Source organism: Natator depressus, chromosome 24 (assembly GCF_965152275.1).
Source record: "Natator depressus isolate rNatDep1 chromosome 24, rNatDep2.hap1, whole genome shotgun sequence".
NCBI lineage: Eukaryota > Metazoa > Chordata > Testudines > Cheloniidae > Natator > Natator depressus.
In genome coordinates this window covers 18,218,132-18,243,598 of record NC_134257.1, presented here as the reverse complement: position 1 = coordinate 18,243,598, position 25,467 = coordinate 18,218,132, and the positions used below count along the sequence as shown (strand labels likewise).

General features: G+C 50.3%; 3 protein-coding genes across 3 annotated transcripts; 1 reads left to right on the top strand and 2 right to left on the bottom strand.

Annotated features, from left to right (window-relative positions):
- The first annotated feature begins 6,148 nt into the window (after positions 1-6,148).
- On the top strand, positions 6,149-7,012 carry LOC141977417 (chemerin-like receptor 1). Its single transcript, XM_074938883.1, has one exon. The coding sequence runs from the start codon at positions 6,149-6,151 to the stop codon at positions 7,010-7,012; it is 864 nt and encodes a 287-aa protein (XP_074794984.1).
- An 11,622-nt stretch (positions 7,013-18,634) lies between these two features.
- Positions 18,635-19,603, bottom strand: LOC141977557 (C5a anaphylatoxin chemotactic receptor 1-like). Its single transcript, XM_074939073.1, has one exon. The coding sequence runs from the start codon at positions 19,601-19,603 to the stop codon at positions 18,635-18,637; it is 969 nt and encodes a 322-aa protein (XP_074795174.1).
- A 3,263-nt stretch (positions 19,604-22,866) lies between these two features.
- LOC141977556 (putative G-protein coupled receptor 33) lies at positions 22,867-23,946 on the bottom strand. Its single transcript, XM_074939072.1, has one exon. It carries the CDS (start codon positions 23,932-23,934, stop codon positions 22,867-22,869), a length of 1,068 nt encoding a protein of 355 aa, XP_074795173.1. The 5' UTR covers positions 23,935-23,946.
- Between the last annotated feature and the right edge of the window lie 1,521 nt (positions 23,947-25,467).

The window sequence follows — 25,467 nt, the reverse complement described above, 5'->3', positions numbered from 1 at the left end:
GCTGAGAATCAATGAGAACATAATGTAAGAACATAAGAACATCAGATTGAATGACCTGTTCTGTCCTTCCGATATATTTTGTAACTGGGTATTACTGTGTCCCATTGATTATCTTCATTCCATGCCTGTTATATCGATATCCTTATTTAATGTGAGGAACTCTAGTTCATTTATCTTATTATTTAGATTTCTAGTATTTGTATATCAGAACTTAAATGTCACTTTTTAGTAGGGTGACCAGACAGCAAGTGTGAAAAATCGGGACTGGGGATGGGGGGTATTAGGACCTACGTAAGACAAAGCCCCAAATATCGGGACTGTCCCTATAAAATCGGGACATCTGGTCACCCTACTTGTTAGCTGTCTGCCATTACGTGATATAATTGAATTGACTTAGGCTTCTATGGGTGAGATTTTCAAAAGCACCTCTGTGAGTTGGGTGCTTATCTTGGACTGTCAATGGGAATTAGGCACCTAACTCCCTCAGCCACTTTTAAAAACCTCTTTATTGCCAAGTCTGAGCCTTCAAACCTCATGAGCCACCCGCTAAAACATCATGAGATGGGTTTGAAAAGAAAGACATTTGGGTTCTTCTTTTTTGCCTTATGAACTTTTTTGCACCATTTCAAGCTTTTCTCTGTAACAACAAAGGCTGGAAAATTATCTAAAAAAATAGAAATGAAATCTGAAATTTCTACCTAATCATCTGATTCCAGGATCTGGAACTTAGAGGAAAACAACAAGAATGGTGAATGCTGCAACCAAATTTTGTAAGAGTTGGCAACGCTACAAAACTCTGCCGAAAGTTTCAGAAAACCAGAAATATCCAGCTCTGTTTTGGAAGCCAATGGAGAGGGGAGGTGTTTAAAATATTGGGCACCTTAAATAAAATGTGTGGCTATTTCACTCTGTACCTCAAAACAGCACCCTGGAACCCCCATATTCACCACTGTCATATCAATATGATATGTTCCATACAAAGTCTGCCTTGTGAGGTATGATTTTAAAAGTCTTGATCTGTTGAACATTAATATCCCTTTGGATTATATGTGCTATCATTGTATGTGAGGTTGTGACGTTTTCTATGTGTGTGTTACTGAAGTAAGTTGTGATGCTGGGGAACACCCACAACCAGCCTCTCAGGTACGACAGTGGAGGAACCAGACAGCGTTAAAGGCTCATCAGCACCCATCCAAGAATCCAGAGAGAACACGTAGACAATGGCAACTGTTTGACCCACATCATAGAAAAAGTTCTTTCCAGAAGTTGAAAGAAACTATAAAAGAGAGGAAAAGACGTCAGCACTTGGCCTCACTCCCCCCACAACTCAACACCTGGAAACAAGTCTGGAGGACAAAGACTTTGAACTGGGGAGGGGTCCCAGGCTGGAGGTGAGTTCCAGCCTGCTTATTGAGGGTCTATCACCTGCTTGTACCATCTATCAGGGTGAAACACAGCTTAATTCAAAGCCTGTTTAGTTTATAGAACTCAGATTGGGAGTTTACTTTTATTTCTTGGGTAGCCAACTGTGATCTATGCTTGCTGCGTATAACCACTTTAAATCTCTTTGTCTGTAGTTAATAAACCTGTTTTATATTCTACCTAAAACTTTGTGTGTGGTTGAAGGGCTTGGGAAATCTCAGCTCAGTTTACAAAAGGTGATGTTTGTGCTCTCCACATAGGGGGAGGCACAGACTGGGCAATGAACTTACACTGGCCAGGCTTCTGACCAAGGCAGGATGGTACATTTCTGGGTTTCAAGGCCAGGGAGCTGGGGGGAATTGACTGGAGCCTCCCTGTTGATAGTTCACGAGTGGCAGGAAGGTCATTCATGGAACTCAGCTGGCTGTGTCCCTGCCTGGGGATGGCTGTGTAAGTGCAGGACCTGCCAGAGGTTTTTAGCTTGACACAGCATCACAGTGTGAGAGGGATACCCCAGGTTGGTGGGACAGAGGTCTCAGTGGTCCCACATTCCAGCTTGCACACTGAGAACCCCATGACAGTGGATTTTTAAACCCACGTCTCATTGAATCCTGATGTTCCCGCCCAAAATTTACTCAGCTTTCGCCCTTCGCTCTGTTGCTGGCCATTCTCCAGTATCCAACCAATCCACCAGCCAGTTGTGGAGCAGACACTAGGTTGCTCACAGCCAATGACGCGACAGATTCACGATCCACTCACCACCTGGCTGGGTCTCTCCAGCATATTTGAGGGGTGACCGGGGGTGAAGAGTGGCAGGGCCCACCCATGAATCACTCCTGACCCAGCGGCACTTCAGCGGCCCAAGCTGGGTCTGGTGTGTGTCCAGATGTGAACGGGCTGTATTTTTGCTATGAGGCAGTGGCAGTTCATCTCCTGCTCTGGGGCTGTGGCTGCCCCGGATGTGGGCGACCGTCTCTGCAGACGGGATCTCAGCCCCTTTGTCACGAGCGGCCCCAGAGCTGAGCCGAGCTGTTTGAGGCTTGCACGGAGCTGGCCACCTCGGAGGCTTTGCAGACTCAGCTTTGCGAGCATCTCCCTACCCCACTGAGCCACCCCCCTGTGCTTCCCCCCGACCCTGAGAGGACAGCTTCCTGCCCCCAGACAGAATCTATGGTGGCGGGGTGGAGCTGCAGGTGGTGTGTGTGTGTTGGGAGAATCAATTCGGAGATGCCGTGTCTGATTCCCCCAGGACATAGGTAAGAAAGTGAGATTAAAACTTCCAGCTTGATTGTTAGGGTGAAAACCTCAATGTCCCCCCCGCAGATCTGTCTCTGCCCCCCCACCTCTACCCCAGGTTCTTCCCTGCCCCTACTTACCCTCCCACAACAGCCCCCATTTCCCTACCCGCTCCCCATAGAAGCCTCCCCAGATCCTCTGGCCCCTCGACCCTGCTCCCCAAAGCAGACTCCCCAGATCACTCTCTGCCCAACCCATCGGTGCTACACCCCCAGAACTGAAGTGGTTCCCATCATATACAGGGTTTAAAGTTTGATTCAGTGGCTCTCAGCAGCCCCACTATACACATTGTTCTAGGAACCCTGACCCCACCCCACTCCCCATAGCAGCCCCCCCAAAACTCCTGCCTGTCACTTGTATAAACAACCCCCATGCCACACCCCAGAGGTGGCCACATCTCAGTGGGAAAAGACCCTATAGACCAGTGGCTTCCAATCTTTCCAGACTACTGTACCCCTTTCAGGGTTCTCATTTGTCTTGTGTACCCCAGGTTTCACCTCACTTAAAACCTACTTGTTTCCAAAATCAGATACAAACACAAGTGTCACAGAGCACTGGTACTGACAGATGGATTACTTTCTCATTTTATCATATAATTATAACGTAAATCAATTGGAATATAAATATGCTGCTTACATTCTAGTGGACAGTATGTAGAGCAGTATAAACAAGTCATTGTTCGAAGTTTTAGTTTCTACTGACTTGGCTAGTGCTTTTTATGTAGCCTGTAGTAAAACTGGGCAAATATCTAGGTGAGCTGATGTACCCCCTGGAAGACCCCTGCGTACTCCCGGTGGCACACGTACCCCTGGTTGGGACCCACTGCTACAGACTGGTATCCAAAGGCTCAGGGCTGACGATGGCAGTAAAAGCACCTGGCCAGTAGAGGGCAGCACACGTGCAAGTCAGGTGCGGGTCAGAAACTGGTAATCGCGTCACCCCGTCCCCTTCCCTTTCGCTGGGTCTACACTAGGCAACATATAATGGTGCAACTACGTCGCTCGGGGATGTGGAAACCCCCCCCCACCGCCCCGGGTGACGCTGTTACACCGACCTAACGCCCGGTGTAGACAGCGCTTCTCCCGCCAGCACCGCTCCCGCCTCTCAGGGGGGTGGATTAACGACGCCGATGGGAGAAGCTCTCGAGTCTTCACCGAGCCGCGACAGTGCCGCAGCTGCATCGGTGCAGCCTTCCCCGTGTAGACGTGTCCTCTGATCAACTGAACTGACTGAGCTCCTGGAGTCTCTCTCTGCCAAGCCCAGGGGCCAGTCCATTAATCCTGCTCGTGGCTCTTCTCTGACCCCTCTCCAGCTGCTCAACATCCTTCTTGAGGGGGGGCCACCAGAACCGAACACAGCATCCCAGCGGCGGTCGCACCAGGGCCGAATCCAGAGGGAAAATCACCTCCCTGCTGCTAATCGAGACTCCCCTGTTGAAGTATCCCAGCACGACCGGTGCTGTGTTGGCTCTGGGAGGTCACGTTGAGCTGAAAAGTGTCCCCACGCCTGAGGCCTCCAGGCAAATGACGAGAGACGAAGGCAGGTTGCAGGTCGGGCTGTGGTTTGTGTGGTCTCTAGCACAGAGCGAGGGTTTCCTTAGCGTTGGCTGGCCTGTAACATGGCCCGGGCAGAGGGGTGGGTTCCCTGCAGCAAAGACAAGGCTGAGGATGTCACGCGTCCCACTCCCACCAGGGCTCTGTTCACTTTCTCCAGCCACGAGGGGCTGGAGGGCAGAGTCCCAGCTGGCGTCTCTGCTCCTGGGACCTTGCCCGAAGGAGTCAGCAGGAAATGGCTTTCTCAGCCCCTCCTCTCTGTTGGGAGCCCCACCACCTGCCCCAGGATGTGGGCAGCCAAATGCAGACACCTTGCTAGGGCCAAGCAGAGGGGAGCTTGTGGTTCGTGTGACGTCTGCATGTAGCAGTGGGCGCCAGAGCCTTTCCAGGCTTTGCAGACGTGATCGGACCCAGCCACGTCCTGTGATCTCCCCGCATTGTCCCTCCTCTCAGATATAACCCCACATGAACAGCTTCCTGCTCCAGGCTGAGCCAGTCTAGGTGAGCTGCCTGCGTCGTGTCAGAGACCTGGACGGGGGGTCGACTCTGACACACTGCATCCTCCCAAGACACTGGTAAGGAAATGAGGTAAACCCTTCATCTGCCTTCCTGGATCTCATTCTGCCCCCCCCACTCCTGCTGCCCCCTGGATCTCCCCTCTTCCTTCTGCCCCCATTCCCTCCCCTCATCTGCTCTGCATAGAGCCAGTTGAAATTATTTGTGGGTTCTGTTGTCACAGGTCAGGGTTCCCCATCATGCTGACTGTTGCACAGACCCTGACTGAGATCGGGGGCCCCGTCGCCTCAGTCTCTGCACAAACCCACAGGGTGAAACAGGCCTGGCCACAGCGAGCTCAAACTCTAAACAGACAAATGTTTGGAGGGGAAATTGAGGCACGGGGCCATGACGTGACTTGTCCAAACTCCATGAGCAGTTCAGTGGCAGAGTCTGGGATGGAACTCAGAAGTCCTGACTCCACATCTATCCACTACAATAGACTCTTGCAGTAACCTTCCTTCAAAAAAAGCTTTTTTGGCTTGTAACTGGTCTCTTCTTCCTCTTGTGTTTTGACGGGTGGCTTTTTTGTTGTCTTACTTTTCTCCTCCTTGGAAGTTGCTCTCCATCACTTGAGGTTTTTACAGGATGGGGTCTTTCAGTGGGGATTTTGCCCACCTGGCTCCACTAACTCCACCCCCGCCAAATGGCCCCTAACCACACAAAAACTCCGCTTCAAAATGAAATGTTGGGGGAGAAGAATGACTTTCAAAAATTCCAGTATTTCAAAGGAAAGGGGGGAAACAATCATTTTTTTTAACCGGAATGGGAACAACCAGCTCCTTTGGGAAATTAACAGCAGGATGATTATTTCGGAATTTTCTTGAGGCCTCCGGAGACGGGGGTGTCTCTCCTATCTCCGTCTCTGCATCCTGGACTGCTCCCCCCATTTTCCACCTCCCCTTTCCTAGGTATCCAACTCTTCAGCAAGAAGCAAATGTGTGTTTTTTAAATATTTGCTTTAGTTGAATAAACGATATTATGTAAAAACAAAAAATGTTTGGGCAGAGAATAGACACAAGTCCTGCATCTTGGCAGGGGGTTAGACGGGGTGACCCTTGGGGTCCCTTCTAACCCTAAGGTCTTCGAACCATTGGTGCTGTTGGACTACAAGGATTTGAACCTATTTGAGTTCAGCTCAGGATCTGGGGAGTTTATAAACTGTGAGGAGATTATAAACTCTGCGGCTGTCTCTCTCAGTCCGTGTCCTCTCCTGGAGCCTGTTTCATTGCTCTTCCTTCCCTTGCTCAGTACAGCGTATACACTACCCTGCCGAGCCCTGAGGAGAAGGAGGGGATATTGTGAATGCAGCTCCGCGGAGAATGGTGTTCCCAATCGTCTCTCTGGTGCTGTGTGCCGTGGCCTTCCTTGCCGGGGTGTTGTTGAACAGCTACGTCCTCTTCGTTGCCAGCTGGCGTATGGTGAGGACAGCCAGCACCGTGTGGTTCCAGAACCGGGCTCTGACCGATTTCATCTTTATTGTCTTCTTACCCCTTAAATTCACCTCCCTCTTCATCCAGGATTTAGACTGGGTCAAGAGGCTGAGCAACACAATCATCTCCTTTCACATGTTCTCCAGCGCCTTCCTCCTCACGGCCCTCAGTGTCGATCGCTGCATCCTCGTGGCACGCCCTGAGTGGGTCCGTAACTACCGCATGCCCCCCCCGGCTTTCATGATTGTTATGGGCATAGGGGCCCTGTCTCTTGGGTTCAGCTTGAGGTATTGTGATCTCTGGGAATCCCTCCTTGCACCAGCCAGCATCAGCATGAATTTCCGATTGTATGAAAGGAGGGTGAGGGCTGCCGTTACAATCCAGTTCCTGGTCGGGTTTCTGATCCCATTAGCCTTGATCTTAATCCCAACCTTCTACATCGTTCTAGCTGCCAAGCCGAGAAGGAACAGGCTGAACCAGTCCACCAAGCCACTCAAGATCCTTCTTGGCTTGATCCCGACCTTTTTCCTCTGCTGGCTGCCGTATCACGTCCTCTCCTTCCTGCTGATTTCAACGAAGTACCCCCTGCCTTTTCTTGTAACAGAAAGCAATTTTCCTTATATCCTGGCATATTTCAGCAGCTGCCTCAACCCCATCTTCTACCTCACCATGGAGGAAGAGTTTCTGAAGTACCGGCAATGTGCACGCAACCCCCAAACCACCAACAACTCAGGGCCGGAGCTGGCTGAATAGGGGAATGGATGGAATTGTCAATATTTGCATGGAGAAAGAATTTTATTAGCTCGGACCTGTAACATTCTCTTGACCCCAAAAATGTCTTTTTAGAAAGAGATTTTTTTTTGCCTTATTCAGAGAAGAGCCATGAGAATGATTCCAGGATTAGAAAACCTGCCTCAGAGTGAGAGTAACAAGGAGCTCAATCTATTCACCTTAACAAAGAGATGGTGTTGGAGTGATTTGATCACAGTCTGTAAGTAGCTATGTGGGTAAGATATTTAATAACAGGCTCTTCAGTCTAGTAGAGGAAGGTCTAACATGATCTAGTGAACCCTAGTTGAATTTAGACAAATTCAGACTGGAAAGGAGGTGTAAATTTGTAACGGTCAGAGTAACTGAGCATTGGAGCAATTTCCCAAGGGTCCTGGTGGATCCTCCATCACTGGCAATTTTAAATCAAGCTAGGATGTTTTTTTTTTAAAACTCTGCTCTAGGAATGGTTTGGGGCCAGTTCTCTGGCCCGTGTGACCCAGGAGATAAGATGAGATGATCACAATGGTCCCTTCCAGCCTTGGAAAGTATGAATCTGTCATTTTAAAGAAATATATAGATTTTTGGTTTTGTTCATTTTTAGATTATTTTGGGGCATTTGTAATTTATAGTCCATACTTTTCTACGTCTTTGTTTTGTTGTTTTTGTCCTCATGTCATCTTTGCACCCGGTGGAGCTCCAGCTCTTATTCTGTCTGGTGGTTCCTGAAGATCAAAGGGTCTATGAAACAAAGGGCAACGTTTTCGAAAGGGTCTAAATCCTATTTTTAAAAGTGTTTTGGCCCGTAGAAACCTCGCTGAGAATCAATGAGAACATAACGTAAGAACATAAGAACATCCAGATTGGGTCAGACCAAAGGTCTATCTAGCCCAGTATCCAGTCTTCCGACAGTGGCTAATGCCAGATTCCCCAAAGGGAATGAACAGAACAGGTTATCATCAAGTGATCCTTCCCCTGTCGCCCATTCCCAACTTCTGGCGAACAGAGGCTAGGGACATCATCCCTGCTCCTAGTTCTTGTGTTATTAGAGGGAATAAATAACACTTCCCTATTTACTTGCTCAACACCAGTCAGGATTTTATAGACTTCTATCATATCCCCCCTTAGTCGTCTCTTTTCCAAGATGAACAGTCCCAGTCTTATTAATCCCTTCTGATACGGAACCTGTTCCATACCCCGAATCATTTTTGTTGCCCTTTTCTATACCTTTTCCAATTCCAATATATCTTTTTTGAGATAGGGTAATCACATGTGCATGCAGTATTCAAGATGTGGGTGTACCATGGATTTATATAGAGGCAATATGATATTTTCTGTCTTATTATCTATCCCTTTGTTAAAGATTCCCGGCATTCTGTTCACTTTTTTGACGGCCGCTGCACATTGAGTGGATGTTTTCAGAGAACTGTCCACACTGACTCCAAGATCTCTTTTTTGAGCGGAAACAGCTAATTTAGACCCCATCATTTTATATGTATAGTTGGGATTCTGTTTTCCAATATACGTTACGTTGCATTCATCAACATTAAATTTCATCTGCCATTTTGTTGCCCAGTCACCCAGTTGTGTGAGAGCCCTTTGTAACTCCTCCCGGTCTGCTTTGAACTTAACTATATTGAGTAAATTTGTATCATCTGAACATTTCGCCACCTCACTGTTTATCCCTTTTCCCAGATGATTTATGAATATGTTAAACAGCACTGGTCCCAGTACAGACCCCTGTCTCCATTCTGAAAACTGACCGTTTATTCCTACCCTTTGTTTCTTATCTTTTAACCAGTTACTGATCCATGGGAGGACCTTCCCTCTTATCTCACGACAGGTTACTTTGCTTAAGAGTCTTTGGTGAGGGACCTTGTCACAGGCTTTCTGAAACTCAAAGTACACTATATCCACTGGATCCCCTTTCTCCATATACTTTTTGACCCCCACAAAGAATTCTAGTAGATTGGTGAGACATGATTTCCCTTTACAAAAACCATGTTGACTCTCCCCTAACAAATTATGTTCATCTATGTGTGTGATAATTCAGTTCTTTACTATAGTTTCAATCAGTTTGTCCATTACTGAAGTCAGGGTTACTGGCCTGTAATTGCCAGGATCACCTCTGGAGCCTTTTTAAAAAATTGGTGTCACATTAGCTCTCCCCCAGTCATCTGGTACAGAAGCTGATTGAAATGCTAGGTTACATACCGCAGCTAATAGTTCTGCAATTTCACATTTGCGTTCATTCAGAACTCTTCGGTGAATCCGATCTGGTCCTGGTGACTTATTGCTGTTTAGTTTATCAATTTGTTCCCAAACCTCCTCTAATGACACCTCAGTCTGAGACAGTTCCTCAGATTTGTCACCTCAGAAGAATGGCTCATGTTTGGGAATCTCCCTCACATCCTCAACCATGAAGACCGATGCAAAGTATTTTCTCTGCAAGGAGCTTATCATACTGGAGTGCTCCTTTAGCACCTCGATCGTCCAGTGGCCCCACTGATTGATTAGCAGCTTCCTGCTTCTGATGTACTTCAACAATTTTTTGCTATTACATTTTGAGTTTTTGGCTAGATGTTCTTCAAATTCTTTTCGGCCTTCCTAATTATATATTCACTTGCCAGAGTTTTATGCTCCTTTCTATTCTCCTCAGTAGGATTTAACTTCCACTTTTTAAAGGATGCCTTTTTGCCTGTCTATGCTTCTTTTACTTTTTTGTTTAGCCACAGTGACACTTTTTTGGTTTTCTTACTATGTATTTTAATTTGGGGGATATATTTGAGCCTTCATTATGGGGTCTTTAAAAAGTTTCCATGCACTTTGCAGGGATTACACTTTTGGCACTGTAGCTTTTAATTTCTGTTTAACTAACTTCCTCCTTTTTGTGTTGTTCCCCTTTCTGAAATTAATAGCTACCGTAGTGGGCTGCTGTGGTGTTTTCCCTGCCACAGGGCTGTTAAATTTAATTATATTATGGTCACTATTACCAAGCTCTTCAGTTATATTCACCCCTTGGACCGGATCCTTTGCTCCACTTAAGACTAAATCAAGAATGGCCTCTCCTCTTGTAGGTTCCAGGACTAGCTGCTCCAAGAAGCAGTCCTTTGAGGTGTCAAGAAACTTTATCTCTGTGTCCCGTCCTGAGATGATATGTACTCAGTCAATATAGGGACAATTGAAATCCCCCATAATTATTGATTTTTTTAAATTTTATAGCCTCTCTAATCTCCCAGAACATTTCACAGTCGCTATCACCATCCTGGTCAGGCGGTCGATAATATATCCCTACTGTTATATTCTTATTATTTAAGCATTGAATTACTATCCATAGAGATTCTATGGTACTGTTTGGTTCATTCAAGATTTTTACTTCATTTGATTTTACCCTTTCTTTCACAAATGGTGCCACTCCCCAACCTGTATGACCTGTTCTGTCCTTCCGATATATTTTGTAATCGGGTATTACTGTGTCCCATTGATTATCCTCATTCCATGCCTGTTATATCGATATCCTTATTTAATGTGAGGCACTCTAGTTCATTTATCTTATTATTTAGATTTCTAGTATTTGTATATCAGAACCTAAATGTCACTTTTTAGTAGGGTGACCAGACAGCAAGTGTGAAAAATCGGGACTGGGGATGGGGGGTATTAGGACCTACGTAAGACAAAGCCCCAAATATCGGGACTTTCCCTATAAAATCGGGACATCTGGACTCCCTACTTGTTAGCTGTCTGCCATTACGTGATATAATTGAATTGACTTAGGCTTCTATGGGTGAGATTTTCAAAAGCACCTCTGTGAGTTGGGTGCTTATCTTGGACTGTCAATGGGAATTTGGCACCTAACTCCCTTAGCCACTTTTAAAAACCTCTTTATTGCCAAGTCTGAGCCTTCAAACCTCATGAGCCACCCGCTAAAACATCATGAGATTGGTTTGAAAAGAAAGACATTTGGGTTCTTCTTTTTTGCCTTATGATTTTTTTAGGGAGCATTTCAGTCTTTTCTCTGCAGCAACGAAGGCTAGAATCTTACCCTCCCCCCCAAAAAAAATTGAAATTCCCACATCATCATATGATTCCAGGATCTGGGGCTTGGAGGAAAACGACAAGCATGGCTAATGTTGCAACCAAATTGTAATAGTCGGTGATGGTACAAAACTCCGCCAAAAGTTTTGGAACACCAGAAATATCAAGCTCTGATTGGGAAGCCAATGGAGTGAGGAGGTGTTTAAAATATTGGGGACTTTTAATAAAATGTGGGTGGCGGTGGCACGCTGTACCTCAAAACAGCACCCTGGAAACCCCATTTTCATCACTGTCGTATAAATATGAACAAAGTCTGCCTTGTGAGGTATCATTTTAAAAATACTGATCTGTTGAACATTAATATCCTGGTGGATTATACGTGCTGTCGTTGTATGTGAGGTTGTGAAGTTTTTCTGTGTGTGTGTTATTGAAATAAGTTGTGATGTTCAGAATAACCACAACCAGCCTTTCAGGTGCAGGAGCCAGACAGTGTTAATGGCTCATCAACACCCACCCAAGAATTCACTATCTCACAGGAACTGTATACAATGGAGATTTCTCAGAGAAAACACGTAGACAATGGAGATTGTTTGACCCACATCATAGCAAAATATATTTCCAGCAAACTAGAAGAAACTAGAAAAGAGGGAAAGTGACATGCCCACTTGGCCTCACTCCCCCGGCAACTAAACAGCTGGAAACACGTCTGGAGGACAAAGACTTTGAACTGGGGAGGGGGTCCCAAGCTGGAGGAGAGGCCCACCCTGTTCATTGAAGATGTGTCACCTGCTTGTACCATCTATCAGGGTGAGACGTGGCTTGATTCCAATTCGGTTTAGTTTGAAGAACTCAAACTGCGAATTTACTTTTATTTCTTCAGTAACCAACTGTGATCTCTACGCTCGCTGCTTAAAATCACTTTAAATCTGTCTGTAGTTAATAAACCTGTCTTATATTCTCGCTAAAACTGTGTGTTTGGTTGAAGTGCTAGGAAATCTAAGCTCAGTTTACAAAAGCTGGTGCATGTCCCCTCCACATCGGGGAAGGGGTGGACTGGGCAATGAACTAACACTGGCCAGGCTTCTAACCAGGGTAGGATGGTACAGGTCTAGTGTGCAAAGCTGGGGAGCCCAGAGAAATTGGCTGGAGCCTCCTTATTGATGGTTCATGAGTGGCTGGGTGAAGCATTCATGGAACTCAGCTGGGTGTGTCCCTGCTTGGGGATGGCTGTGTAAGTGCAGGGCCTGCCAGAGGTTTGTCGCTTGACACAGCATCACAGCGTGAGAGGGATTTCCCAGGTTGGTGGGACAAAGGGGTCAGGGGTCCCACAGTCCAGCTTGCACGCTGGGTACCCCATCACAGGGGCTTTTTAAACTAATGACTCAATGAATCCTGATATTCCTGGCCAAAATTCACGCAGCTTTTGCCCTTTGCAACATCGCTGTCTGTTCTCCAGCATAAACCAATCCACCAGCCAGTCGTGGAGCAGACACAATGTTGTGTGGCTAACATCCAATGAAGCGAGAGATTCACGACCCATTCACCACCTGGCAGGATCTCTCCTGGATGTTGGAGGGGTGACCGGGGCCAAAGGCAAACCCACGAATCATTCCTGACCCAGCAGCACTTCAGGGGCCCAAGCTGGGTCTGGTGTGCTTCCAGGTGTGAACGGGCTGAATTTTTGCAACGATGCGGTCACAGCTCAGCTCCTGCTCTGGGGCTGTGGCTGCCCCGGATGTGGGCGACCGTCTCTGCAGACGGGATCTCACACCCTTTGTCACGAGCGGCCCCAGAGCTGAGCCGAGCTGTCTGAGGCTTGCACGGAGCTGGTCGTCTCGGAGGCTTGGCAGACTCCGCTTTCTGAGCATCTCCCTCCCGCACTGAGCCACCCCCTCAGTGCTTCCCCCCCACCGCAAGAGGACAGCTTCCTGCCCCCAGACAGAGTTCATGGGGGAGGTAGGGGAGGCAGAGCTGCACATGGTGTGTGTGTGTTGAGGGAATCAATTCTGAGATGCCATATCTGATTCCCCCAGGACATAGGTAAGAAAGTGAGATTAAACCTTCCAGCTTCAATGCTAGGGTGAAATCCACAATGGCCTCCTTAGATCTGTCTCTGCCCCGAACCCCAGATTCCTCCCTGCCCCCACCACACACAGCAGCCCCCCAGATCCGTCCCTGCTCCCCACCCCAGTCCCCAAAACAGCCTCCCCAGGTCTTTCCCTGTCCCCCCCATAGGTGCTGCACCCCCTGGCTTGAAGTGGTTGCCATCATATACAGGGTTTACAGTTTGGTTCAGCGGCTCTCAGCCCCCTCACTGTACAAATTGTTCCAGAAATCCTGACCCCCACCCTACTCCCCACAGCAGCCCCTCTCCCATTCCTCCCTGTCACCTTTTTCAACAGCCCCCACGCCCCACCCCAGAGGTGGCCACATCTCAGTGGGAAAAGACCCTATAGCCCAGTGGCTCTCAACCTTTCCAGACTACTGTACCCCTTTCAGGGTTCTCCTTTGTCTTGTGTACCCCCAAGTTTCTCCTCACTTAAAAATGATTTGTTTACAAAAGCAGACATAAAAATACAAGTGTCACAGCACACTCCTACTGACAGATAATCTACTTCCTCATTTTGCCGTGTAATTATCAAATAAATCGGTTGGAATATAAATGCTGTACTTTCATTTCAGTGTATACTAGATAGCAGTGCTTTTCAAACTCGTTTTCTGCGGACCTAGTTGAAGAAAATTGTTGATGCCCATGACCCAGTGGAGCTGGGAATGAGGGGTTTGGGGTGTGGGAGGGGTTTAGGGCTGGGGCAGATGGTTGGGGTGTGGGTGGGTGTGGGCTGCAGGGCCAGGCTGGGAATGAGGAGTTTGGGAGGGGTCAGGGCTGGGACAGAGGGTTGGGGTGCAGGGGTGAGGGCTGCAGGGTGGGGACGGGAATGAGGGGTTCAGAGTGTGGGAGGGGGCTCTGGGCTGGGGCAGGGGGTTGGGGTGCGAGAGAGGGTCAGGGTTCTGGTCTGGGGTGCAGGCTCCAGGGTGGGGCCAGGGATGAGGGGCTTGGGGTGCAGGATGGGGCTCTGGGTTTGGGGGGGCGCTCAGGGCTGGAACAGGGAATTGGGGTTGGGGCACGAGCTTACCTCGGGCGGCTCCTGGTCAGCGGCGCAGCACGGGTGCTAAGGCAGGCTTCCTGCCTCTCCTGGCACTGTGGACCACGCTGCGCCCCCGAAGCATCCAGCAGCAGGTCCGGCTCCTCGGCGGAACTGCGCAAGCAGCTCTGCGCATCTCTCGCTCGCAAGCACCACCCCTCTCCAGCTCCCATTGGTCCTTTCCCGGCCAATGGGAGTGCGGAGCCCGTGCTCAGGGCAGGGGCAGCGCATGGAGCCCCGTGGTTCCCCCACCTAGGAGCCGGACCTGCTGCTGGCCACTTCCGGGGCGCAGCGCGGTGTCAGAACAGGTAGGGGCGAGCCTGCCTTAGCCGGGCAGCACCGCCAACGGGACCTTTAACGTGCTGACCAGAGCCGCCGCCACCCAGCGCCTTCCATTCCGTGACCCGGAAATGGGTCGTGACCCACAGTTTGAAACCACCGGTATGTAGAGCAGCTTAATCAAGTCATTGCCTGTATGAAATTATAGTTTCCACTGACTTTGCTAGTGCTTTTTGTGTAGCCTGTTGTAAATCTAGGCAGATATCTAGATGGATTGAGGCCCCTCCAGCGGTACACGAACCTCTGCTTGAGAACCTCTGCTATAGGCTGGTTTCAGAGGAGCAGCCGTGTGAGTCTGTATCCGCAAAAAGAACAGGAGGACTTGTGGCACCTTAGAGACTAACACATTTATTTGAGCAGACGCTTTCGTGCTTTTCTTTTTGCTGTAGACTGTTATCCAAAGGCCCAGGGCTGACAATGGCAGTAAAACCATCTGGCCAGTAGGTAGCAGCATATGTGCAATTCAGGTGCTTGTCCTACACGGGGGCTGGTCCCAGACGAGACATTATCACACTGACATTTACAGGGTAAGGGGCCTATGGACGCAGGGCTGGACTAGCAGGGGGCTGCGGGTCAGGAGTGAAAGGCACCGACAGAGCTAGGGGAGGGGGGGAGCCCAGGGCCGGTTTAGCACCTAGAAGGTAGAAATGAGGTTGAAGAAAGGGGGCGGCTGAAGGTCATTCGGCGAGGCAGTGTCTAGAGGATTTTCTGGTCGTGTGGATTTAAAGCCAGCCACGAGATGCTAAGACAACGACCTTTACCTGTTCAGAGCCTGTAACCCAACACCTGGTCGGCACAGACGGTGCCGAACGACTGAAACCCAGCTGGCCTCTGGCACCTGCAGATAGCAACAACCTGTTAATTTCTTGCCCTCTGTCCTCAGTGCCCCAGGCTGGCTCAGGGGTGCAGGGAATGGGACATGGGGCCTGTCCCCTCTAGGGAGCATTAGCTCGTATCCGGCCCCAGGGGAGGGACTGGCTGGCTCATGGGGGGGTAATGGGACATGGGGCCTGTCCCCTCTAGGGAGCATTAGCTCATATCCAGCCCCAGGGGAGGGACTGGCTGGCTCACGGGGGGGTAATGGGACATGGGGACTGTCCCCTCTAGGGAGCATTAGCTCGTATCCGGCCCCAGGGGAGGGACTGGCTGGCTCACGGGGGGGTAGTGGGACATGGGGACTGTCCCCTCTAGCGGGCGCTGGCTCCGATCCAGTCCCAGGGTGGGGACTGGATGGCTCAAGGGGGTGGTGAATGGGGCCTTTCCCCTCTAGGGGGCACAAGCATTGATCTAACCCTGTGGCAAGGGACTGGCTGATATCAACATTGCTCCATTGGACTTAATGGGGCCAGATGCCCATCTGGGGTCAATCGGCCATATCTCCATTGGTGTCAGTGGGCCAGATTCAAGATAATGAAACTGTCCTGATTAGGTCTACCTGGGTAATGTAGCTTTGCATGCCCTGTGCCACCAGCCATAACACCTTCAGATGTTTACAAGCTGCCCTTTAGCCCAACAAAACATTGGCAAAAAGTTGAGTCTGAGATTTCACTTGCAGACAAAACCAAGTCTGTCACAAGCGGCTGCTTATAATGCTTTACCTCACTACCACAAACAAACAATCAGGTTTTAGCCCTCATAGTTTGAGATGAGGAGCTGGAAAACATGAATCCAAAAGAACCAGAAATCCAATAAAAGGACCTCAAACCCATCATTATTATTCAAATCTCGTGATTTTTAAGCCAATCTTGTGATTATGGGGGGGGGGGGCTGAGCTCATGATTGTTCATCCTTTCGGGTTGGTGGCAGGAGCCGGTTGGAATTTGCATCCCATGGGAAATTCTGACAGTTCCCAATTTTCTTTTATCCAAAGCTGAAATTTCAAATTTCAAAATTCCCCCAAACCCAGTGTTGTTTCAGAAATAGCAAAACCTGACAGGTGTTTGTCCAACCTGGTCTTAAAACCCTCCAGTGACGGAGATTCCACAACCTCCCTTGGGAGCTGATTGCAGAGCTGAACTGCCCTGAGAGAGTTTTTCCTAATATCCAACCTCCACCAACCTTGCTGCAGATTAAGCCCATTGCTTCGTGTCCTACCTTCAGTGGACATGGAGAACAATTGATCCATGGCCTCTTTATAACAGCCCTTCCCACCACTGAGAACTGTTATCAGGTCCCTCCTTAGTCTGGGAAACTGACGTACAGACTGGTGACTACTTTCCCCAAGGTCACCCAGCCAGCCAGGGGCAGAGGTTGGAATAAAACCAAGGTCTCCTGAATCCCAGTCCAATATATAACGGTGTACATTTTTCACAGTGAGGGCAATTCAACATTGGAACAGTTTACCAAGGGTCATGGTGGATTCTCCATCATCGGCCATTTTTAAATCAAGATGGGACTTTTTTTCCCCTAAAAGATCCACTCTAGATCAACTACAAATCAATTCAGGACAGTTCTCTGGCCTACGTTACAAAGGAGGTGAGACTAAATGATCACAATGAGCCCTTCTGGCCTTGAAATCTATGACTCTATGAAGATGTAATTTATTTAGGCTGGGAAGGATTCAATTTTTATCGGCCTTTGTCGGTAAGCGTCAATTTCACTGCACACACACCAAAACATATTTTCATCGATAACATTGAAATTTACAGATGGGCAAAGTAAGAAAAACCCCACTTGTGACCTTCTTTGAGTTTGGTTGAAGGCGATTTACTTTGTATATTCTGTCATGTGATGTTGACGATTTGTGTTTGAACGGTTATAAAGCTGTGAATCCCATTTGCTACTGCTCTTAAATAGTTATTGTCTCACCTCCCTCCCCATAATTCCCTGCGACTGTGAGAGGTGAAGTTGATCAAAAACGGTCTAAAGAGTGTGCTTAAAAACAAACCTTAAAACACAGTGTGCTTAAAAACAAACGATGTTATAAACCAATAAAATGTGAATCCTGCCAACCCTCCTTTGATATTAATGATATAAAAATCAACACAATCAAGACAAAATAAAATGCTTCGACCTTAACATTTTGATAATTTTGCTTCAAAAATTCCGACAAAAATTGATCCCCCCCCAAAACGTCTCCATGTTCTCAAATCAGTGTTTTCTGATGAGAAACTGTTCCATTGGGAAGTTATGAACCATCTCCCTTGGCAACGCTTCAGCAGTCACCTGCCTTCTACCAGTCGGGGTCTGTCGACACTGAAGCTGGAAGTGAGATTCTCAGCTCGGGGAGACACTCCCCCGCCACCCGCTAGCGTGTAGCCCCAGCGGTGTGATCCTGTCCCAGACGCTAGGTACATCCTCAGGGCAGCCAGTCCCTGCAGCTGTGGCTAAATCATCTATTTTAAGCATGCTACCTCCATCGAAGCTATCTCAGGTACGTCTACCCACACTAGGAATTACACTGAGGGGGACAGGGCACCCCGGGACCCTGTCTTTTTCTGGGAACTCTTTGTCCTTTTGAACCAAATTTCAATTTGAGTCAATCCAAATATTCTGATTTGATCATTTCAATGTTTCATTTTAAATTTTGACCATTTGAAAACATTTTTTTTAAAAAAAACACAAGTTATCCTAAATTTAAAAAAGAAAAAAGCATTTGGGACCAGAAAGGTGGAATTTTCACTTTGGACATTTTAAAACATGAGCTGGGGACAGCTTTGAAAGTTTTCTTCCAAAACTTTTTTGAGTCAAGAAACTGCAGAAAACTGAGTCATTCACACGAAGACTTACAGTTTTGATGAATCTGTCTCCTGATCCCCAACATAGACAGATCCTGAATGAGATCAGAGCCCTCCATTGTGCCGGGGACTGCACAGACCCACAGTGAGTGACGGTCCATGCCCCATTGTGCTTACAGTCTAAATAGACAACAGAAGGATTACTACCCCTATTTAAGGATTAAGAAATTGAAGCAGAAGGCGAGGGACAGTTTCAGAGATTGGCCTTAGTTCACACACACAAGAAAATAATGGGAGACCTGGCAAATAGAATCCAGGAGTCCTGACTCCTCGCTCACCCTGCCCTAACCCACCAGCTTCTGGTCCCTTCCCAGAGCTGGGGATAGAACCCAGGGGTCCCAAGTCCTCCTCTCTCAGCTAGTCCGTCTGGTGCTCTGCGACGCCTCCATCGCACCCGATCCCTCCTCTTCCTCAGCCAGGGCCCTGCGGAAGATGCCCAGGAAGGAGCCCCTCCGGTGCCCCCTGCTCCGGGCGTACCCCACCAGCCCATACAGCACAGGGTTGAGACAGCTGTGGAGGTAGGCCAAGGCGTTAGCCAGCTTAAGCGCCACGCCCCAGACCTCTTTGTTCGCCTGGTGCGTGCTGAGCAGCACCAGGATGTGATGGGGCAACCAGCAAACAAAGAAGAGAGCCACCACGGCCAGCACCAAGGCAGAGGTCCGCCGGGAGCCCTCCCAGCTTCTTCTCCTCAGCTTCCAAGTCAAGACCACGTAGGATGTGGCGATGATGGCAAAAGGGACCAGAAACCCGCCCAGGAACCGGCTCAACCTCAGGGGCATCTCGGCGAAACGCCGCAGGTCTCTCCGGTAGACGCAGAAGGACTCCCCGTGTCTGGTCTCCACGTCCCTGAGCACCAGGTAAGGGATGCTGAAGCAGATGGCCAGGAACCAGGCCCCAGCGATCAGCCAACACCCAAGCCGGGGCCTGCAGTGGTTCCGGACCCAGACGGGCTGAGCCACCAGCAGGCAGCAGTGGAGGCTGATGAGGGTGAGCACCAAGACGCCGGCGAAGACGACCAAGTAGCGAGCGAAGGAGTGGAGCTTGCGGAGAGCTCGGCCGAAGGGCCAGCGGGACCTCAAGGCCTCCTGGACGATGGCGGGGATGCGCCCGGCGGAGAAGAGCAGGTCAGCCACGGCCAGGTGGAGGTAGCAGGCCGAGGGGAAGGTGGGCGGCCCGGCCCGGCCAGCTGTGGTGATCCAGATCACCAGCCCATTGCCGGCCAGGCCCAGCCCCAAAACCAGGGCGTTGGTGCCGATGGCGATGTGCCGCATGGTGTCCTCCACAGCCCCCGTGGCGTTGGGGGGGGCACAGGAGACGTTCATGGCTAGGAGGCGAGGGAGGCTACTGGGGAGGGGTGTGAAAGAGGACCAGTGAGACATTGGCCACAGGACCCCCTCATTCCCCCAAACTGCCACCTCTCCTCTGGCCCCAGCCGCCTCACACCTCCACCCATCCCCCACCTCCCCCAAATCCCCCCCTTCCCCTGGACTCCCAGTCCCTCCTGCTAACCCCCACCCCCCACCCCACTGCTCCATGCCCCTGACCCCTCATCCCCCAGCTCCCCAACCTCCTGGCCCCCTCATTCCCCCATCATGCTGCTCCTCCCCCCAAACTCTATCCTCCTCCCCCATCCACACTCCCCCACCTGCACCCCGGTCCCGGAAGAGGTGTTGGGAAACCACACGGCTCTGCGGTCTCAAAATCACCACCACAACTTCCCCGCTTCGGGCCTAGATTACCAGATCCCTACCCCAAGGGTGCTGAGCCCGCCCCTGCCCCCACCCCTCGCTGGAAGGGAAGCACCGCCCAGTTGCGCAAAGTGCACCAGTGCACAAAACCCGGGAACTGCCAGGGGACGAGCCTGTTATAAGAGCTCTAACCACTAGACCCCACTCCTCTCCCAGAGCCAGGAGTCCTGGCTCCCAGCCACCACCACCCCATGCTCTAACCGCTAGACCCCACTCCCCTCCCAGAGCCAGGGAGAGAACCCAGGAGTCCTGGCTCCCAGCCACCACCACCCCATGCTCTAACCACTAGACCCCAGTGCTCTCCCAGAGCCAGGAGTCCCGGCTCCCAGCCATCACCACCCCATGCTCTAACCACTAGACCCCACTCCCCTCCCAGAGCCAGGGAGAGAGCCCAGGAGTCCTGACTCCCAGCCCTCTTTGCTCAAAGGGAATCAAAGCTTACCTGGCTATGTATTGGGTGGGCACCAGAGGAGCGGCGTGACCTTTTCCCCTATCACTGCCGGAGCAGTCGATAGCCCGGGACAGCTCAGCTCCCTCGTGCGGTTGGGTCCCACATCTGAGCCGCTCCTCTGAGCGACAGGCACTTCCCCTTCCAGAGCTTGGCGGAAGGACCCAGGCTACATCTTGGTTCCCACCACAGCAGTTTCCCAACCTGCACTGCACAGGGCAGACAGCCTCTTGCAGATCCCTGACCTGGCCTTGCCCTGCGCAGATCCCACCTTGTCCCCAAGCTGGATCCCAGCAGCTCTTCCCCCTGCCCCATGCCCTGTGTAGATCCCAGCTCCCCACACCACCACCTCAGCGGACCCCACTGGCCGATCTAAGACCAGCCCATTTCTGGACCCCAGCGAGCAGGTGGCCAGCAGCTCCCCTTGCCCATGGCTCTGCCTGCAGCAGGATGGGGATGGGGGGGGGAAGTGTTCGAACACCAGCTTGCAAAAGCAACTTCTGGGCTCATTTCACCGCTGCAGGGTGTTGCACAAAGCCGGTGTTGCACAAAGCCAGTGTTACAGGGAAGGGGGGCGGGGCTGTTGTAACAGACGCTGGTCCTCGGCGTGTTGCTGGGAGCGATGAGCTGGAGAGGTCAAAGCACGGAATACACCACTTCCCTCCCAGAGCCAAAGATAGAACCCAGGAGTCCTGGGTCCCAACCTCCCCCCCCACCCCAACCACTCGACCTTACAACCCTGCCAAAGCTGGGCAAGAACACAGGAGTCCTGGCTCCCAGCCCCCCCTGCTCTAACCCACTAGCCCAGGGGTGGCCAACCTGTGGTTCCAGAGCCACATACAGCTCCTCAGAAGTTAAGATGCGGCTCCTTGTATATGCACCGACCCTAGGGCTGGAGCTACCAGTGCCAACTTTCCCATGTGCCAGGGGGTGCTCACTGCTCAACCCCTGGATCTGCTACAGGCCCCGCCCCCACTCCACCCCTTCCCGCCCCTTCCCCTGAGCCCGCCGTGCCATTACTTCTTCCCCTTTCCCCCCAGAGCCTCCTGCATGCCACAGAACAGCTGATCGGGAGGTACAGGGAGGGTGGGGGAGGCACTGATTGCCGAGGCTGACAGTGGGTGGGAGGTGCTAGGAGCGGGGGGGGGAGCTGATGGGGGGCTGCTGGCGTATTACTGTGGCTATTTGGCAATGTACATTTGTAAATTCTGGCTCCTTCTCAGGCTCCTTCTTGGTCAGGTTGGCCACCCCTGCACTAGACCCTACAACTCTCCCAAAGCTGGGGATGAAACCCAGGAGTCCTGCACCCCATCTCTGCACCCAACCAGCAAACCCCTCTCCCCTCACAGAGCTGGGAATAGAATCCATGAGTTCTGAACTGAGGATAATTGAGCTATACTGATTTACATCAGTACAAGATATGGCTTGTTTACTCTATGCCCCCACTGGATTTGGGGATCAATTTCCCAAACTAGTGATTTTCAGTGTCTCCATGGTTGGGGAGGGGGTGCCCATCTTGACACCACTTACAGGGCCCAGGTTTTCAGAGAACAATAACCCCTGAAAAGCACTTTAGAAAGCAGAGGTCTGCAGCCCTTCGTGTTTTGATAAGAATCTCCTGCAATGAAGCCACAGAACTTGGACTTCTGCAAAAACACAGCTCTAGAAGGAGAGATCATTGGTTGATGCACTTTGTCAGCAGAACAGAGCATCTTCTCTATTTTAGATGCAGCAGCAGGAGGGGTTTTCTTTTAATAAGATCACTGTTCTGGATATTAAAAACCATGTATAGACCTAGAACCATGAGATTATACAAGCAGACAGGAGCCTAGAACCCCACCATTAAATCAGTTTTACTACATTGACTGGCTTTAGAACTGATGACATTCTAGAACAAATGGTATCTGATCAGGTTTTAACATTTTGAGAGCACAGACGTTTCTAGAAACAGCCAGAATTCTGGAACCCACAAGATACCACAGAGTTTTAAATCATTCATAAATCCTGATTTTAGAACTAGTGAGAAACCTAGACCCCACCAGTCCCTACCTGGCCTTGGCACATTGAGAGATCTGGAACCCATGGGATATTATGCTATGCAAAACTATTTGGACATATAAAAACTACACAGGGTTGTAGAGCCAGCCTGTAATCTAGAACCCATGGGATCCTATCAAGATTTAAACCATGTGTAGACATGGCACCTCCTGGGTTCTAGAACCAAACAGGGACCTGGAACCTTCTGGACCCTACTGGGTTTTTTTAAACACACCAGGAAACATAGAACACACACGATTATGGGGCTAGCTAGGAATCTAGAACCCAAGGGACTCCATTCCGTTTGAAAACATCGAGACACCTGGAACTCATGTCCAGAATATCCAAGTCTCTAGAACCCACAAGATTCCAAGTTTTTCTCCATTTCCATGGTGTCAGTTTCTGGCCCATGTCTCCTACTAGATTCTGTTCCAGACACAGCACTACTGAGATCCTCATCAAAAGCTGCTTTGACCAGAGCAAACAGAGACATCCTTGCCACCTGCTGGAATGTCCCCCCTACAAAAAGGTAGAGGACTGGGGTGAAACAGACGTTGAGGCAGAACATGATGATGGAAATGACCAGGAAGCTGTCTGTCACTGACTGCTGCACATTACTGTAGGACATCAACCCATAGTAGAGGTGGAAGGGCAGCCAGCAGAGGAAGAAGGACACCCCCGCAGCCACCATGACTTTAAAGGGTTTCCCCCTCTGTGCCAGCCCCTTCACCTTCAGCTCCAGCCCCACACGGACGTAGCAGCCCACGATGGTGCAGAAGGGCAGCAGGAAGCCCAGCAGGAAATGGACTGTGAAGATGGCCGGGTGGATCCGTCTCCCCGGGTCCCGCGTCTCGGCTCCATTCCTGTCCCTGGGGAGGGTGTAATTATTGATGCAGTTGATCCTGCCCGCATTCACACGGGTGTCCCAGAAAGCCAGGTCGAGAGTGCTGAGAGCGAAGGAGACCAGCCACACACCTGCAGCCAGCTTCCATGCCTGGGCCACAGTGCGGTGATGCCGGGACCAGATGGGGTGGCAGGTGAGTGTGTAGCGATCCAGACTGATGAGAGTGATAAGGAAGACAGAGGAGAACATGTCCATAGAGAGGCAGACATTCAGGAGCTTGCACATGGCTGTACCAAAGACCCAGTCTAAACCCAGGAAGATGTAGATGGCAAAGAAGGGGATCAGCAGGGTGAAGAGGAGGTAGCAGGAGACCAGGTGGAGGAACCACAGCGTGGTCACCGTCCTTCTCATCTTCAGCCCCAGCACCCAAAGATACAGCCCGTTCCCCACCACACCTACTGGTAAAGTGGTGAAGAGCAACACGGCCGCAGCCAGGTGAGTGACCCTCGTGGTTGCCAGGGTCTGGCTGGAATTTGCCCCAGCAGTTGGTGGGAGAGTCATGTTGCCTCGGTCCATGGTGCTCTGGGGAGAGACAGAAGAGGGGTTGGAAGGGATGACAGAGAAGGGGAAAAGGGGGAGGGGAAGAGGAAGAAGGGAGAAATAAGAGGGGGTTAGGAAGGCACCATTGAAGCAGACCTCTCTGGAGTGCCCCAAGGGTTGGTCCTGGGGCTGGTTTTGTTCAATATCTTCATTAATGATCTGGAGGATGGAGTGGATTGCACCCTCAGCAAGTTTGCAGATGACACTAAACTGGGAGGAGAGGTAGATACGCTGGAGGGTAGGGATAGGATACAGAGGGACCTAGACAAATTGGAGGATTGGGCCAAAAGAAATCTGATGCGGTTCAACAAGGACAAGTGCAGAGTCCTGCACTTAGGACAGAAGAATCCCATGCACCGCTACAGACTAGGGACCGAATGGCTCGGCAGCAGTTCTGCAGAAAAGGAAAAGGGCTTACAGTGGACGAAAAGCTGGATATGAGTCAACGGTGTGCCCTTGTTGCCAAGAAGGCCAATGCCATTTTGGGATGTATAAGTAGGAGCATTGCCAGCAGATCAAGGGATGTGATCGTTCCCCTCTATTTGACACTGGTGAGGCCTCATCTGGAGTACTGTGTCCAGTTTTGGGCCCCACACTACAAGAAGGATGTGGAAAAATTGGAAAACGTCCAGCGGAGGGCAACAAAAATGATTAGGGGACTGGAACACATGACTTATGAGGAGAGGCTGAGGGAACTGGGATTGTTTAGTCTGCGGAAGAGAAGAGTGAGGGGGGATTTGATAGCTGCTTTCAACTACCTGAGGGGGGTTCCAAAGAGGATGGCTCTAGACTGTTCTCAGTGGTCGCAGATGACAGAACAAGGAGTAGTGGTCTCAATTTGCGGTGGTGGAGGTTTAGGTTGGATATTAGGAAAAACTTTTTCACTAGGAAGGTGGTGAAGCACTGGAATGCGTTACCTAGGGAGGTGGTGGAATCTCCTTCCTTAGAAGTTTTTAAGGTCAGGCTTGACAAAGCCCTGGCTGGGATGATTTAGTTGGTGTTGGTCCTGCTTTGAGCAGGGGGTTGGACTAGATACCTCCTGAGGTCCCTTCCAACCCTGATATTCTATGATTCTATGAAATAGATGTTTTCCCTCACTGAAGCAGAAGAGCAATCACAAGATCTATTTCTCAAGATGGCTAAGCCAGGGGACCCCCTGCCACTAGACACCGGTGCCATTAACTCAAGGTACCTCCCACCACTGGACACGATCAGGGTTAACCCATGGGACCCCCTGCCACTGAACACAAGAGATATTTACCTGTGGGTCTCTGTAACAGGGTGCCTGCTACCCGAGTGCCCCCTTGTGGCCAGAGGTCACTCTGCAGCACCCTTCCTCACTGCTGGAACTCACTGCTACAAGAATGGATGGCAGGTGGAGAAGGGAAAGGAGGACAATGCAAGTAGGAGGAGCAGAGAAGGGGAAAATAGTCTAGAGGGTCAAACACAGAACCACAAAAAGAAAACGGTGTGGCTCTGATCTGGATGCTTGGCTGACACAGAGGTGTG